A 15965-nucleotide genomic window follows, 5' to 3' on the forward strand; every position below is an offset into this window, starting at 1 on the left:
TATAGACAAGTGTATGATATATAGCCGGCTTTAGATAGCTATAAATCTAGAAACACGTTCTCAAACTACACACAGCTCATATAACCCATCAAGTTTTAAGGGTTACATTACTGTTTATTTATGTGCAAATGAAGACAAAAAATGATTAATCTTTACCTGGTGTGAGTACTTGATCTTTACCGCACTCCTTATAATAACAAGAACAATCTTCTTCAGAAGGCACACAGAAACAAAATTTATTCGGATTTGATACGAAACTAAAGCCATATCTGTAATCACAGCGACAAGTTCTATCCGTTGTTGTTTGCCTATCAGTGCTTTCAATTTGACCCTCTTCATTGCAAGCAGATTTGAGAAAAACACACGTGTCTCCATTGGAAGAACTGTATTTGAACGGCTGATAATGGTTCTCGTCACAAGGTACACCATCAAAACTTCCTCTAAAAACAGTCTTGAAACCTTAAAAATGTTATTCAATCATTATATTTGTGTATATAGTTTTACATATACAGTATATAAAGTCAAAAAATATGTGTTATGAAGTTACTTACAGGAAGTATACGGTCATGCATAGGGTTAATATATTTATTTGTTTGCCGAGGCACTAGTTGAGTTTCCATCACAGTTTTACCCTTATTTCCAGTATATAACCTTTAAATCACTACATGCCGAATGTAGCGAAATGATTAATTTTTTGGGCCATTCCGATTTTTATTTTATTAATTTTCCTGATATTGTAATTCGGCAAGCTAGGTAATGTCATTGACAATATTCAACTTTTAAAATTACTGACCTTTTTATCTAATGTACATTTGCAAAGACAATCAATCAAAAAAATAAAACCCATGTGTAAATGGTTTTGGACTTTAAAGATGCATCCTCGAAAATTGCGGAAAGGTAGGATTAATCAAGTAAGCGTAAACTATAAAAAAGAAGATATGGTGTGATTGCCAATGAAAAAACTCTTCACAAGAGACCAAATGACACAGAAATTAACAACTATAGGTCACCGTACGGCCTTCAACAATGAGCAAATCCCATACCGCAGAGTCAGCTATAAAAGGCCCCGAAATGACAAATGTAAAACAATTTAAACGAGAAAACTAATGGCCTAATTTATGTACTAAAAAATAAACGAAAAACAAATATGTAACACAGCAACAAACGACAACCCCTGAATTGCAGGCTCCTGACTTGGGATAGGCACATACATACAGAATGTGGCGGGGTTAAACATGTAAGCGGGATCCCAACCCTCCCCCTAACCTGGAACAGTGGTGTAACAGTACAACATAAGAACGAATTATAAAAATCAGTTGAAAAAGGCTTAGCTCATCAGATGGATTCAAATAGAAATACATCTAACAAAAACACTCAGTAGACGTGGCCGGGTAAAGCATATATTTCCATCTTTATGTCGAAATAGTACTGTAAACAAAAACAGTAAAACAGTAAAAATGGGTAATAATTCAACCATGAAGAGGAAATAAAGGTACATCTTCATTATTCAGTTGTCTTTTAGTTTACTGTTTAGTCCTGAAAACTCGTTAAAGGGAGTTAACCATCTCGCTTGATAAAACGACTACTAAATTAATAGTGGTAAGTTTAATTAATTTCATTTAATTCATTGGCTGTTAATACTAGTAGTTTCAAAGCATGTACTTTTACATTACCTTCTTGTTGAATTTCATCAGTTGTTTTGCAGTATTCCGTATACGTTTGTTTATTTATATCAAGGAAGCACATATACTTTGATGAGTCTTTACAGATCTTCGCCCTAAAATTCGCCTGAGAAATGTGGGGACATACATTGTCAAAACTAGAACACTGCGTGAACAGTAAGTACAACACCTGAAATGAGACGTTAAATGCAATGAATTATTCTTTTTCACTTGTCAGTAGTGCTGTATGTGATCCGAAGTATGTCCATTACCTCTGACAAAACTGAGTTTAAAAGGATTTGGCTATTACGTTTAATATAACAGTACGGATATCAGGTTGGATTGTCAATAAGACAACCTTCCAATGGTGTAACAGTGCATACAAACACACTATACAGATCTGTTTGAAAGGTTTTGAATCGTCAGATCGACAGAGATACAAATCACAAATGATTTTTATCTAAGAGTACTCGCAGTTTCTGAAAGCTAGTTCAAAGCCAATTACAACTAATGAATAATTTTCAAGACTAAACCTTTTCTGATTCTACAAGATTTATACACTTCACTCCCTAACTTTCGTATTTCCATTAACATAGAAGTTTACTCAATATAATCGATAGTTTTGACTTTACTTTTTGAATAAATATAAATTTAGCATAGCATCTTATAATGAGGTATCTATACAAGCCTCACTTGTATTGTGACTTTGAGATGACAAACATCAATGGCAGTCTGTTTCTTTGCTTTGAAATATAATATGAAACATGACCTAGGATTTTGTGTCTCATAAATTCACATAATCAAGCCATAGATGCAATCGTTTAAAAGTATTTACTACCACGGCGTACCTACGAGACCAGTAGTTTCATTCATAGAGTAGACAAACGAGTCCCGAATCGAGACATCAGTGTGCCATGTCTTAAAAGTAGTACGGGTGCGATATCAAACTAAAGACTCAACCATGGACACTCTCCAACATTGTAGACAAGAATATAATTCATTACACAAATTTTAGTTTTTGCTCAAAACACAAAAGAGGGTAAATAAATCCTCATTTATAGGCAATCACTCCTATGAAGAGTGAAAGTCTACTAACTAAATCGGCAAAATTTGACCTGTTTGTGGATCTTGCCTTGCTGGTCATTTTTTTATTCAAAGTTTCTGTTTATCTTTTATAATTTTTATAATATAAGGCAAAACGCAAAAAATGGTAAATATCGTCATTAAAGGGCAATAACTCCAATAAGGAGTCGTCGGAAAATTTCCTCCAAATTGTCTTAAATGTAGATCTTGTCTTGCTAATTATTTTGCTTAGTTAAGTTTCTATCTATGATCTATTATAATGTTTAAGATATTAGGCAAAAACGCAAAAAATTGGTTAAAATCGTCATTAAATGGCAATAACTCTAATAAGGAGTCGTCGACTAATGATCTCGACCATCATCTTTATTCGTAGATCTTGCCTTGCTGATCATTTTTGCAACTTAAAGTTTCTCTCTATCTATTATACTTTCAAGATTATAGGTAAAATTGAAAAAAGGTAAATTTTGTCATTTATGTGCAATAACTCCTATAAGAAGTCGCCTGACAGGGTTGACGTCAATGAACAATTGGTGAGGCTCAACATTCGTTACATAATTGTTTTGTCAGATTTTCTCTTTTCGTAACGGTTTTCAAAATAATGGACATTTCCATTTTACCCCTATGCTCTATTATTAGCCATGTCGGCCATCTTGTTTGACAGGCTGGGTCATCGGACACAAAGTTTTAACTAGATATCCCAATGATGATTGTGGCCAACTTTGGTTAAATTTGGTCCTATATTTTCGGAGTAGAAAGTTTTTGTAAAAGTTAATGGACGACGACGACGAACGAAAGACGCAAAGTGATGAGAAAAGCTCATTTGGCCCTTTGGGCCAGGTGAGCTAAAAAAAAACCCGGTCGTGGTCTTAAATGAATGGCAAGTGTAGAGGATACCACTTTTCGAGTCCGTTCAAGAATCGTTTGTTTGTGTTCTAGAATACGCAAAATGTATAGGCGAATGTTGCCGTTTTACATTTTGACCTTACCTAGCTCTCCATATATTGTTTGTTACAGTCACAAACTATGCCATGCTCCTGTCACAACTTATATATCTCCTTTTTTGTTAATTTGATTTAATGTTCTTCCTTGTATGGCTTTCCTTTTATCATTGTTTTCATTTGAGTGCAAACTCTTTCAGTGATCCGTATGTGGCCTGTCGAAAGGTAAAATTACTTTCTATGTCCAATCTACCCTCTGTTTCCAATCGCTGTGCAAATTTCGAGACCTTCATCCCGGGCGATCCTTTGAATGGACATACCTATTGTATCTATTGTCAATTCACTGTCGTCCTGAACATGCATGAAATATTAGACACTAGACTTTAAGCAAACAACATATATGCTTATACATTTACTGCATTTGAACTCTGGCGGATAGTTGTCTCATTGACGATCATACCACATCTCCTTATGTTTATAACAAGAAATCAACAAGAGACCTCGCCAGTAGTTGTTGTATGTCATATTTTTTTTATTCGAAGAAATAATTGCCTATTTTATTCCTAATGGCCAATCTTGCAATGTTTCTGTTATATATATGTATACAGCATTTTCAGACTCAAGAAGATTTAAGGCTTGACAAACTGTATCGACACCTGTCTATTTCTGAAGATTGATTGTTGCTCTTAATACATTTATTTTTTTATATTTGTTTGTGCTGTATTTAGACCCCTCTAACAAGAAATTTATTTTGCATGCACACGTATAAAAAATTGCGGTTTTTATCCAACGCAATCATAGGTTTGAACGTTGTTTTCAATTTAGACCCCTCTAACAAGAAATTTGTTTTGCAAGCACACGTATAAAAATTGCGGTTTTTATCCAACGCAATCATAGGTTTGAACGTTGTTTTCAATTTAGACCCCTCTAACAAGAAATTTGTTTTGCAAGCACACGTATAAAAATTGCGGTTTTTAACCAACGCAATCATAGGTTTGAACGTTGTTTTCAATTTAGACTTGTATATATATACATATATATGTCATTACGATACGTTAAGATATCTATAAATAGTTAAGAGGATTTAATGAGGACATATATATACACACGTCACTGAGTCACAATAACATGTATAATTGACAACATGCTGTATATAAAAATTCAGTAAAACTGATATCATAATCTTGATATCATAGATCAGGTTTCCTTATACACAAAACAGCAATATAAAGTCATTACGATACAATCACGGCAATAGCAAGATCAGTATTTAAATGTTGATCAGTTTTACACATAACATACATGTATAATTAAAAAAAAATCTTAATTCATCAAGGTCGTAGAGTAACCGATTCATTGTTGTCTGATAAAAGTCAAGTTGCGAAAACATATTCCAAGTGTGTATTTTTCTAACATAACATCTCAAGTAACCTCACGCTTATAATGTAATGAAAACAGCACAGCCGGAAATAATTTACCACCTCGAGTTACTACTATGATGACCAACCTACTTGTAAAATAACAATTCAAACTAAATTCCTTTACAAAGCCCCACATTAAAGTTCTCGCTAGTTTTTATTATATATATCAAGCAATCTTTATTATAAATCTCAAGATGTATTCATTGACAAATTAAGATCAAACAAAAAATAGTGTAAGTATTGAAGTACTATATATTTATATTACATTTATATTATATTATAAAATTAATTACATAATCAAGTTTGCAATGTAAACGTGGTCCACCGTTTCTTCTCAATATTGATAACAATAATACTAATTATACTTACTACACAGACACTAATCTTCATTTATAAGCTACAGGTTTACAGTCATTGTTAACCATTTCGTCATATGTTAATATAAAATCGACAGAATGTTGGTAAAACCGTACCTATTTTTATTTTGAAAGATTCAATTATATATTTTTAAACATTATCTGGTTTAAAATAGCAAGGATAAATCAATCTTACCTTACCAGGAAATCTTTCTCCGTCCACTTTGGGACAACCTCATCTAGAGCAGTTAAATGTAGATCCACCACCATATATTATATGTATATACATTATATTACAGGTATAATAATTATTCTGGGCAAATCACTGAAATACGGGAATAGCAATGTTCCATATATCAATATATCACATATCACTGAATTAACCACATTTTTATTCATCTTGCTAAATGTAACGCATACGACTATATACATTATATTACAGGTATATTCTCGGCAATTAACCGGAATACGGGAATATCAATGTTCCATATATATATCAACATATCACATCACTGTGTTTGCTGAAGTTTTGTAACATTAGATAGACGTTAGGGGTCTCATTGCTACAGCGAATTGCATGTGTTTAAGCTCAAACAAATAGTTAATTGAATTTTCTAGAAAAATGTTTATGTGCTAGCTTTAAAAGTGTTGACACCTTTAGTAAATATAAATCGTATAGAAATACTGATACAAAACCAACATGGGGGGACACTTGTGAACAGAGTAAGCACTATTTTTCTCTTTTATCATATATTATTAAACTTTTAATTGTACACCTACGATTTTACAAACACCAAATACAAACAACAATTATGATGGTGATGATGGTTAGCCTGTTGTTATACTTGAAATGGGTCTTCTGGTATTTGATTACACTTTAAAAAATATATGTCCGGGTATAGTGATTTGAAAGGTTAAATCATTATGATGAATGGCTGCTTAACGCCCAGCGGCAAATTAATATGCATATTCAGGACGGGAAAATGTTATTGTAATACGACTTTTAACCTTAATTTGTACTAGACCGAAACACTGATTCGGATTCTTAACTTGCTAGTTTACAGGGTAACAGTCTTTGCTCTTACTCCTAAATGCTGCGTGCTTAGCGGAGAAGCAGCATATAACCATTTTAAAGTCTTTGGTTTCATCCGGTCGGGGTTCGAACAAATGTCATCCCGCATCCCGCACTCAAGGCGAACACGCTACCACAAGACCACCGAGGCGGTTGGAAAGGGTAGAGGGGTAAGGGGTAATTTAAAGATTGATATCGATACAAAGACAGAGTAAGAATCATTCATAACATCTGGGGTTATAATTTGAAATCAATGCATTTGTATATATATTTGAAATTAAAGGTACGTGTTAAAAAAAAAAAACTTTTATCGCTTTAATATCATAATGTGAAATATGTACAATACTTTTTGGAGAATGTGATCCAATTGCCAAATTAATGATTGCTTCATTAAAACCTTACCAGGTCAATCTTGTATAATACATTTATTTCTACAGTGTTATATCTCCAAAGAAATAAGTAGGAGTCAAAGGTAATTTGAGCGTGATTCTGAGGGTGTCGTACACAACGATTGTTTAAACGGCGAAGTTAACATTATATAAATAACACATAGCTGAGAGGGTGATAGAGCAGATTGTTACCCCGAGAAAACATTGTCAACTGAGGCGAAGCCAAGGTTGACAATGTCTTTTCGGGGGGTAACAATCTGCTCTATCACCCTCTCAGATATGTGTTATTTAATTTATTATGCTGAATGCTCTGTTATTACTGTCGATTAAATTTCAAATTCAAAGTAATAAACTATGACGTCTTGTACATAACAACCATCCGTATTTAATAAAGCGCACACTTGATCAAGCGTCTTCGTGAAGGGTAATAGAGTATTTGCCATAGGATAGAGTCGTATTTAATAAAGCGCACACTTGAACAAGCGTCTCCGTGAAGGGTAATAGAGTATTTACCATAGAATAGAGTAAATTGTCTCCCTCGTATTAACCAATCAAAATCTGGCATTTTGACATGAAGTATGATAAAAAGGAATATCACGTATAGGCAGAAATCACACTTCATAAATCAAACGACCAAAAATTGAAATTGGCCTTATATCCCTCTATTCTCAACTAGACAAAGTTTGTAATTGAATAAATAAAAAATCTAGATAAACCATACATGTAGCTCCACAATATATATGTTGTGTTCAAAGTAAAATGCACCTTAATGTATAATATAATGCATAGGAACTATCTATTTAACCATTAATGTTACTTAATTGACAAGTTTGTTTACAATATGTTTTATAACAATGTATATATATTGGCGGTTCGAGAAAATTTATTTTTAATATATGTAACTATGTTATATTTTAATGTATATTGAGGGAGATTTAAGCATGATAATTGTTGTTGGCGTAACATCAAGTGACAAATATTTCATGCATATTTTTTAGGACCAAAACAAATTCAAAATTGGTCGAAAGAGATGAATGGCAGGTTTCGGCTGCCACTTGAAAAGGAGTGAATTATGTTAGGAGCAAAAATTCTGCCTTTGCATTACATCCTGTCTGCTAAAGATCCTGATGCTTTGCTATAAGAGTTTTATAACGTGCAGAGATAGTGGCACTCACGGTGAACGATTCATCGGATGAAATGTCCCAATATTGACTGATATTGATGGATAAAAATACGTACAGAAAGAAAAGCACTCACTCTAATCGAGACTTCGGATAAAGTGTCCCAATACTATACTGACCACCTATACGGTATGGGTTTTTCTCATTGCTGAAGGCCGTACGGTTGCCTATAATTGCTTACATCCACTTTATTTGAACTTTGGTGGATAGTTGTCTCATTGGCAATCTAACCACATCTCCTTTTTTTATATGGCTGTGTATATAGTCTGCACAGACAACTAGACGCCTATCTTTAAAAAAGGTAATTCAGTGGTTGTCGTTTGTTTATGTGTTACATATTTGTTTTTCGTTCATTTTTGTACATAAATTAGGCCGTTTGTTTTCTCGTTTGAATTGTTTTACATTGTCATTTCGGGGCGTTTTATAGCTGACTGTGCGGTATGGGCTTTGCTCATTGTTGAAGGCCGTACGGTGACCTATAGTTATTAATTTCTGTGTCATTTGGTCTCTTGTGGAGAGTTGTCTCATTGGCAATCATACTACATCTTCTTTTTTATATTAACATCTATATTATGAAGACATGTATTATGTTTACATGTCTGAGTTGCATTAACTCTTAAATAATATAATACCTTTAAATTTTAAGTAAAATAAAACTCACATAATTGGGTTATCAACAGTTGCAAACATAAGCAACACAAAATTTAAATACATTGGTGACATATAAAGAAAAAAAAGAATACTTAGAAAGTGTATTTGGATATAAATTATTACAAATCATGACTGAAATTATTCTTATTTTTTTATAATTGAACAACTAAAATTAATTTTGATCGATGGATTCAGGATGGATGCACATGGAAGTTGGGGTCATTATTGTGTACACTCAGTGTTCTTACTACATATTTGGTAGTTTAACTGCTGCCCTTCGCCTTTCAGCGTACCATTTCCGGTCTGCCCCTTTGCGCCATTGTGAAAATTCCATGATCCACCACTGTAATTGTTATGATAACTATGGGCGGATGATTTAAATAGCTGAAGCCTTTGCACATAGATAAGATGTAATCCCAAATTTATCATAACACAGAAATTTCAAAGATATAATGATAAAGTAAAGAGTAGGGATTGTCTAATAGTGGGGAAGACGATATGGAATACATGATTTCATACTTTGACAGGAAAAAACCTAACACAAATAAAAAGTTGAAAAAGAAAAAAAAAAACTGGTCAACAATTTGAAAAATATAGCCAAAACACAAAATGTGATAGACAATTGGAAACGTTATGAGAGACGGACATTTTGCTTTAAAAAGAAATAGTAATATGTATGGGACATTTTTTTATTGAGTACGTTCTTTTCTCTTATGGTTAATTGTTGACGCCTGTTATCTAGTTTCCTCATGATGAGACATTTCTCGGATCACACTGAACGGGGTGTTATATGAATAAGTGAAACGAAAAATTCGTTAATTTGGTTGGCCTATTCTGCATTGTGTACCGAATATGCTATTCGTTAGGCCAATGATGACTTTCAAAGTTTACAACGGACTCCTATGTTTGCCGTGTCTACAGAGATTTGTGATGTTTTCAATTATATACAAAACACTCATGTGTTTCACCTGAAAGTATTAATGCTATCAAATTTGAGGTAGGGCCATTTTCCCATAAGTTTTTTTTCATTTGATTAACTAGATAAATCATATTTTTAAATAGCCCGATAGATACTAATTATAGTATATGAAAACACGTCACATCATCTTTTTTCATACCTTGAACAGGTCTTCCTACAATAATCAAGGCCAAGACTATTGATTGTTTTTGTTTATCAAAACCAATATTGATTTTGTTTGTAAATGCCCCTGAGGAGCATTAAAATATGAATTATCAACTAATAGATATTTAAAATTAGTTTTGTATTAAAAAAAAACATGGTGCTTCAGTTAGCGTGTTAATGTTGGTAGGTGTTTTGTAGCGTACATGTATTTCACAGCTTTGTTTAACTTAAAACTAACAAAATATTAAACAAGAATGTGTCCATAGTACACGGATGCCCCACTCGTACTATCATTTTCTATGTTCAGTGAACCGTGAAATTGGGATAAAAACTGTAATTTAGCATTAAAATGAGAAAGATCATATCATAGGGATCATGTGTACCAAGTTTCAAGTTGGTTGGACTTCCACTTCATCAAAAACTACCTTGACCAAAAACTTTAACCTGAAACGGGACAGACGGATAAACGAACAGACGTACGAACGAAGGGACGGACGGACGGACGGACGGACGGACGAACGAACGAACGGACGGACGCACAGACCAAAAAACTGTATGCCCCTAAGTGGCGCCTAAAAAAGGGGGTTAAATATAAATACAAGAAACATTTAATAATCTAATTATATGATATAAATCAGCTAATCTGATTCAAGATCGGTCTCTGTTTTAATGCCAAGAAGCCAAAAAATATCGGACGCAATTAACTGGGATGTTGTTTTCCTCAACATGGATGTATCTATATCTGTACACTGTTCCAGCTTTTAAGGTTTACCGTCTATATGAACCGGACAACAGCTTACACCAGTTGGTACTAGGACGGCTTGCGTAACAAACACTTGCAATCTGGTCTTTTCTGCATGGCATTGTACCAAATGGATCGACCCTATGTTGTGATACAGATTCAACACTTTCTTGATGTTTTACCTACAGTCACGATTGGTAGTGTAATTGATTTTTTCTGTGGTGTTTTTTTTTTTCATTTTCTAATGACTTAGGTTCCGATGTAGGGACAATGAAATAATGCCAGTAGTAGTATCTACACAGTTGGTGGATTGGCGATAAAATTACTGTCTGCATTTGTTACATATCATACCATTTTCTAAAACGTTCTTGTTCAAGATTTAGAAAAACAAATTTTGTTGTTTTGAAATTTTTCTGCTATGGCCTTTTTTCGTTATGTGTATAACACACACAACATTTGGGCTTCATTGCAATATAATCAATTCTCGTGTTATTGATTATGTACAAGCAACTACTTCAGTGTGACTCTTTGAATTAAACAAACATCCGAAAAAATGTGATAGAAACATAACACTTTAATATTTCAACATAAAAAATCAGAAAAATTAGCGTGAGATTTGAACCCCATCTTAAAAACAATCCAGTATTTACAGTTTTAAGCGCTACCGATGGAGCCACGGCGACTCTTGAAAACATAGTCGATATTAAGCAGCTGTATAGATAAAATTTAGTGATGTTCCACTTTTTATTAAATGAGATGTTTTTTAGGTATTAACGACACACTAAACCAATTTCATTTTTGAGGGGAAAAGTTGTATAAATTACAACAACAACAAAAAACATAACTTTGTTTTGGTTTGAAATGTCCTTCTCGGGGGGTTCCCTGTTTTTCCAACCTAAAAACACGGTAAATTCCGCATATTTGACTTGAATCCTCCTTTTTTGGAGGTTAAATTAACTATTTTCCAGTCATAACATAATACATAAAAATCGAGATATTGACCAAAAAAACATTTTTAAATTTGGCCCTACCTCTTTAAGTGCAATCCGAAGCATTCACAAGCTTCTGATGTTTTAAAATATTTGACATCGGAAGCGGATATTTTTTTTTTTACACAAGGATTAATTTTACCAAAAGAGAAAAGTTTTAAAAACTCGTTAACAATTTGATATCGTTTTTTTTGTTGTTGTTTTATTAGGGTGTACAAGCGCTTCATACCTAAAATGTGGAATCAAAATAACAAGTTAGATTAAGCCTTTCGTTTTTTTTTCTGTGCATTGTCTCATCATTGTCATGGATAGCACGTGCATTCATTGATGTTGAATTTTATACGGAAATACAATATAAGCGTATGAAACTTAGATGTATAATTCTTATTATTGAAATGGAAAGGCTTGTTTATTGTTTATTTTGGAATTAAATAACTCGATTTAATATCAAGCGATACCTAATTTTCACTCTTTTTGAAACCTATAAATATTGTATATATATGCAGAAAATAGTCTAATTTATACTCCGCATACATCAGGCAGAAATCTATCAACGATTCAGTTAAAGATTGTTTTTTTGAAAAAGCTTGGCTACGTATTTTATAACAGGATAATTTAGAGTAAACAAAGTTAACTTGAGATTGTGTTAAAAGTTTTAATGCGATTTTGGCAATGATAGTCTAAATCATTCAATTGTGTCCGTCATGTGTCCGGCCTTTCAGAAAGATATACCTCATCTTTACTAAATGTAACAATAGTCAGATATTGAAATTGCTTTACTATTGTAAATTGTACTGTAAAATGTTTATTTATAAATAATTTAAGATTCATTCTCTTGATGTTGTGGTCTCTTATTAATTTCTCGCATGAAGAGATATTTCTCGAGTCAATATGCTAGAAGTGTGATATGTACTCCAAAACAATCACCTTCATCCATACTTAAACTAACATTAAACTCTGAAATAATACAATTAAACAATTGAACAACTAGACAATGAAACAATCAAACAATTAAAAAAAAAAATGAAAATTTCTAAATTAACACTTGAACTTGATGCGGATAGAGACTAATTGTCTGCCACGAGCGATTCGGCAAGTGCATAATTCTTTTTTAGAAATGCATTTTCTTTACAACAAACTTTTAAACATATTTGAAACTGTTGAATCTGTTATATATAACTTTCCTTTGGATAGATAAATCTTTAATGCTGGTTACTTTCCGTAAATCACGATTATTCTACATCAAAAACTAGACTAAGTACATTAAATGGTATGATGCAGCCGTACATTGTATTATGAATTCCCAGATTTACAGACATCCTTCCGGGAAAAACAATTCTTTTCGGATTATAAAAAAAAACCATTTCCTTGTATTTGATCATGTGCTCTATCAGTTTATTAATAATTATACATTCACTGTCAAACTGGTGTTAACCGAATGCTTAATTTGCAGATGTTTGTGCTTGCTGTCTTTTGTTCAAAAGGTTTTTCAGAACCAGGACAGGCAAGGTGTTCAACAGTTAAAAGGTATGATCAAGTTTGCGTCGTAAAATAATTTTATATACATGTACTGACCTGTTATAATATACAAATTCTGTATATTACTGTTTTAACATAGTGTTGACTTGGGTCAATGTAGTCAATATGGTTTTGTTCCGACAGGAGGTAAATCCATTGACAAGTGTGACGTTCGTTTGACATTGCGAGATGTATAGATACGCAGTTACGTTCGGCCTGAAAGGGTACTTAAAATCCGATGCCTCAAGTGGAAAGATTGTCACACTGTTTTCACGTTAATGAAAGCCTATCAACAACTCTCTGAGGGATGCTTTGGTAATCTATTGCAAGGGACAATTACTGTACCTATCTAACATACCAGTGTTTTCAGTGACAGTCCATATCTCCCGCCCTTCATCCTTGTCGTTTCACCTTATAGAACATACCTCTTGTATTTATTGTAAAATATAGTTTCTCGTCTTGAATATACATTAAGTAATTGCTACTTGGCGTTATACAAACAAAAATCAATAAAATATTACTTCTATAGCACAAATTTTTCCTTTTAGAACTTTACCAGCCGAAATAAAATCCCGCCTATCGTGATATTGAGCAATACACAAATACTCCTGATCTTGACCAATGTCAACAAAAATAGTATACAAATTCATACATTAACACGAAAAAAAAAACCCACTTTACTATTGCTTCAATCTTTTAATTAACGAATTGATATTTACCCCCCAACCCCTTTTTTCTAAAAATAAATGAAAAATACACGACACAGAGATTGAATTATATTAGACTACATTTGATTAATACGTTTATCCATAACCCTGTTTTGCTATAAAATAAAAGAATGGAAAAAAAAATCTTCAATATGTAATTTTTATAAATTACATGCTCTAAAATGCTGAACACTGCTGAATGCGAGTTACACTAAGTTTTTAAACTTATTTTCTTCAAATTAATATTAGGTTTATTAAAGCCTTAACAAGGAGGCAAGAGTGTGGAAAACACGTTTTGGTGATCAAATAAGAGAGCCACGATGAGCATTTTGGCGTTTTGGCAATGGTGCAGAGGGTATCACTAATCTTGTAATTTGATTAGAAGATAATAAATCAAAATTTTTTGGAAGCCAGATTCTGCCTAACTCGTGTTATCTATTTAACCGCGTTGTCTCCTTTAAAAAAATAAAGACGACATTGCAAAATTGGCCGCATCCGGCTTCAATACAATGCATATGGAAATGATTTGTAAAATATTTTTTGGACACTTAATTATGATTCAGTTTATATCTCTTTTTAAGTGCACAGTTTTATGGGAAAACAACATATTATATGAACTATTTCTGTTGCCGGAATTTCGAAGAGAGAAATAGGAAATGCATTGGTACGTACAAATAAAATTGAGAATGGAAACGGGAAATGGGTAAAAAAAAACAGCAACCCAAGGCCACCAAGGGGTCTTCAACACATCGAGAAAAACCCGCACCCGGAGTTTGGCACATACAAAGTATCTAATGAAAATAATTCATACTTTTAGGTAAAAACATTTTAAATAAAGGCAATAGTAGTATAGCGCTGTTCAATAGTCATACATCGATTTAACTGAAACAAATCCGGGTCACAAATCAAAACTGAGGGAAACACATCAACTATAAGAAGAAAGAAAACGGAACATCAGAAACATTGAACTGCTACAAAAACAAACGCCAACATACATCGAAACGGACTATGTGATTACAACTACCATATTCCTGACTTGGTACAGGACATTTTAAGAAAAAAATGGTGGGTTGAACCTGGTTTTATGGCTAGCCAAACCTCCCGCTCATATGGCAATGTTAAAAATACCGCTAAAATGACAACATTACGTGACAGGAATACAGCACAAATAAATGCAAGAACATTCAGGACAGAGAAATACATAAATAAATAATATAATAGTACATTTCAACATGTAAACCACAGAATAACAACGAACACCTTACATTAAATAAACATTGTTTATGCAATTACAAGGGAAAATAATCCAGTGCATTCTAATTATTTTGTTTTCTGTTGATGGTAAAACCGTTTTAATCCTTTTCGTAGATGTACATGTATATATGACAATATACAAGTCGATAACGCAGTAATCATCATTCGGCATATATGTTTTACAGGCTTAAAACTCGATCAGTGTTTGAGTTTATCGTTAAATTATGCGAATGTGTTAGCGAAAGCTGGAAACATAGCGTCTATGGTTTAAACAACGCTTTAGAGATCCCTTAGAATATATAAAACTTCTTCAAAGAAAATAAGGAAAAAAGACAGTTCTTAGTATTATTCATTTGTTTTCTGGATGTAAATCATTTAATGTCTATTTGAATAATAAGGAAAAAGCCATGATTATGATTATATATAAAGTAAAAAACTTAGACGAGTACAAACAAAATCATATTGGAGATCCTGATTAGTTACCATCAACAATATACTATTTAGAACTGAATGCTTCTTTGTGTAATGTTACTGGAGTTGGTAAAGCGCTGACTGATGTACATGTTGTACAAGTGTGAAACGCGGAAGATCTTCATACTACAACTGAGTGCACGATCAGCGCCTTTACAACCCTATAAAATTACGAAAATAATCATGCAATTCTTATAAGTACATGTATTCTTATGCTTCGAGTTATATCAAGCTTTTGATTTGTTTACTTATGCATTGTTGTGACTTTGTCGTGAGAATCACGTATATATAATATTGGAAAGTTTCGTGATTGTTGTCTACTAATCAATATTAAAGATTCTAATGAAACAAACATGTCCATAAAACAACATCTAAAGGGAAATAAGTAGTATGCATAGTTAATCTTTAT

At 32.9% G+C, this 15965-nt stretch overlaps 1 protein-coding gene and 1 long non-coding RNA gene across 4 annotated transcripts in view; one reads left to right on the forward strand and one right to left on the reverse strand.

Annotated features, from left to right (window-relative positions):
- Positions 1-15965, forward strand: part of LOC127714703 (uncharacterized) — a 129205-nt gene that overhangs the window by 106325 nt on the left and 6915 nt on the right. The window lies entirely within an intron of this gene.
- The window catches only part of LOC127714692 (uncharacterized), a 101863-nt gene that overhangs the window by 8840 nt on the left and 77058 nt on the right, over positions 1-15965 (reverse strand). The window contains exons 1-3 of one of the 3 annotated variants that reach the window (XM_052220761.1): positions 5473-5530; positions 1674-1851; positions 157-459 (exon numbers count right to left, since the gene is read on the reverse strand). The exons of 1 other annotated variant lie outside the window; for it this stretch is intronic. In XM_052220761.1, the coding sequence (XP_052076721.1) occupies positions 157-459; positions 1674-1851; positions 5473-5493 (502 nt within the window). In that variant the 5' untranslated portion in view covers positions 5494-5530. Of the gene's footprint in view, positions 1-156; positions 460-1673; positions 1852-5472; positions 5531-15965 lie in introns of those variants that run through there. One more of the 3 variants, XM_052220759.1, reaches the window with a different exon arrangement.

This window comes from Mytilus californianus, unplaced genomic scaffold, assembly GCF_021869535.1.
Source record: "Mytilus californianus isolate M0D057914Y unplaced genomic scaffold, xbMytCali1.0.p SCAF_9, whole genome shotgun sequence".
NCBI classification, from domain to species: domain Eukaryota; kingdom Metazoa; phylum Mollusca; class Bivalvia; order Mytilida; family Mytilidae; genus Mytilus; species Mytilus californianus.